Below are 1,891 nucleotides of genomic sequence, written 5' to 3'. Positions count from 1 at the left end.
CCCCCATCTCTCTCTTTCCCTCACCTTGCCTGGACCAGGTCAGAGCTATGTGATACCACTTCTTGGTGATCAGCCGGATGTCTGTGACCTGTTTCTGCCCCCAGATCTCGAAATTGAGATACGGCCCACTGTTCATACGCAGGAGATTGGTGCGAACACCGGCCTTGTAGGACAGGATGGTGCCTGGATGTTCAGAACTGTTGATGTTGATCCAGTACGTTATAGTGAACGCCTCCAGCTTTGGGAACGCCTTCCCCAATAAAAGAGTGTATCTGATTGGTTCTCCGGGCTTGAATTCGAATCGTGAATCTATTGCGGAGGCTGGGGAAAGACAAAAATGTTTTATGTTTCTAAATGGAAAGAGAAGATAATGCAATCACTCCGGGCCTAGATGAACCAAAGCTAGACGAAGTAAATAATGATGAAAGATGTTTTAAATCCATATTGACAGAGTACAGGGGATCATTTTGAAGGTGGAATGCTTCGATCCTGCGTGACAAGACCAACTCGGGCTGCCAGGGACGCAACATCCAAGCAGAAAGATTGAGATACTCGATGAACGTTCTCCCTACTTGGGAACTGAACTCATATCAATTACATTTTCTGGCAAAACGCCAAAGCACTATACCATATGCACAGGTGGGAAAGATAAGCTAAAATACGCACATGTTGAGTCCCATAAAAGAAAGAAAGGATGACTTGCCAAAGAGTAAAAAGATTGTTCCTTCTACATAGATTTAGAATTTACTTTAACTGCAATAGTCCTGGTGTTGGGATTATGAAGTTATAACACAATGTCTTCGAAGCACCCAACATACTTGTTGCATTTACATTTCTTTTCTGATGCATCTCTTCTGCTCATTTTTCCCTTTAAAAAATCTATCACTGTTTCCTCTTTTCTTTATGTGTTACTCTCCGGTAGCATCTCTAATCGTCGGCACTTACATGTCCTATATTTTTTGCAAGAACCTAAAACTGAACTAATCTTCTACACCTTGTTTCTCCGATCCACCCCTTCAAGTTTTTTCTCTACAGTCAGACCATAACGAAGCGGCAAAAGAGTTCCTTTATTTTCCTGTACTTTTTTGTTCCGGACAAAATCGGAAAAAATGGAATTCCCGAGTTATGAGTCTTCCTAGCTGCCTGCCAGAAGCACACAAAAGACGTCCATTTTTTCTGTTTTGGCAGCAGAAGTCTGGCCAACTGTTTATGAGCTCGCCTTCCGGAACAGCGTTAGATTTCAATGGAAGAGGTTTTCCCTTCGGGTTCATCCTGGAATTGTCAGACTGCTTGAATAGTTTGTAGACACATCATCTAATTCTGTCGTGTACAGACATACTGGTGCTAATCCAATATTTTTCAATTCTTTTGATGTAATTAGAATTTTAATAGTGTAATCTAAAAGTAAAACAAACGAATAAAGCTATACGCGTCGAATACTCTTCCCGGTAATTCTACAATGACTACTGATTCAGGTATGACATACTTTTACTTATTGTCGTAAAGAAAAGGAGAATGACAGAGGAAATTAGGTTTCAAAATTGTTTTTGAAAAAAAAACACCCTCAGATGCTCTCATCAACAAAACATCTACACTTTGTGTCATTGGCGCTAGATAGTACATTGAAATTATTAGGCTTCAGTTAAACAAAGGGCCTAAGGTATAAAGTGGACATTTTGCTTCTTGTATTTATATTTTCCTTTTAATGGAGAAAGTGAACATAATTCTAGTGAGAGTGGTTTGAAAAGAGATCGTAACTACATCTGAAAGTAAAGTCATGTGTGCACAAGGAGGCCAGAAACAAATTAACACCCGTAGTCACAACGTTCTAATAAGTATACGTGGGATGAAATGTTTATACATTGTTTTTTTAAGATAATTATTTTGTGGG

At 39.6% G+C, this 1,891-nt stretch overlaps 1 protein-coding gene across 1 annotated transcript in view; it reads right to left on the bottom strand.

Annotated features, from left to right (window-relative positions):
• The window catches only part of LOC101853079, a 117,486-nt gene that overhangs the window by 66,196 nt on the left and 49,399 nt on the right, over positions 1 to 1,891 (bottom strand). The window contains exon 4 of the mRNA XM_005096448.3: positions 25 to 321. Within this exon, the coding sequence (XP_005096505.3) occupies positions 25 to 321 (297 nt within the window). The remainder of the gene's footprint in view (positions 1 to 24; positions 322 to 1,891) is intronic.

Source organism: Aplysia californica, unplaced genomic scaffold, assembly GCF_000002075.1.
Source record: "Aplysia californica isolate F4 #8 unplaced genomic scaffold, AplCal3.0 scaffold00129, whole genome shotgun sequence".
NCBI lineage: Eukaryota > Metazoa > Mollusca > Gastropoda > Aplysiida > Aplysiidae > Aplysia > Aplysia californica.
Note: the sequence above shows the minus strand (reverse complement) of the source record. Positions and strands in the feature narration are given on the sequence as shown.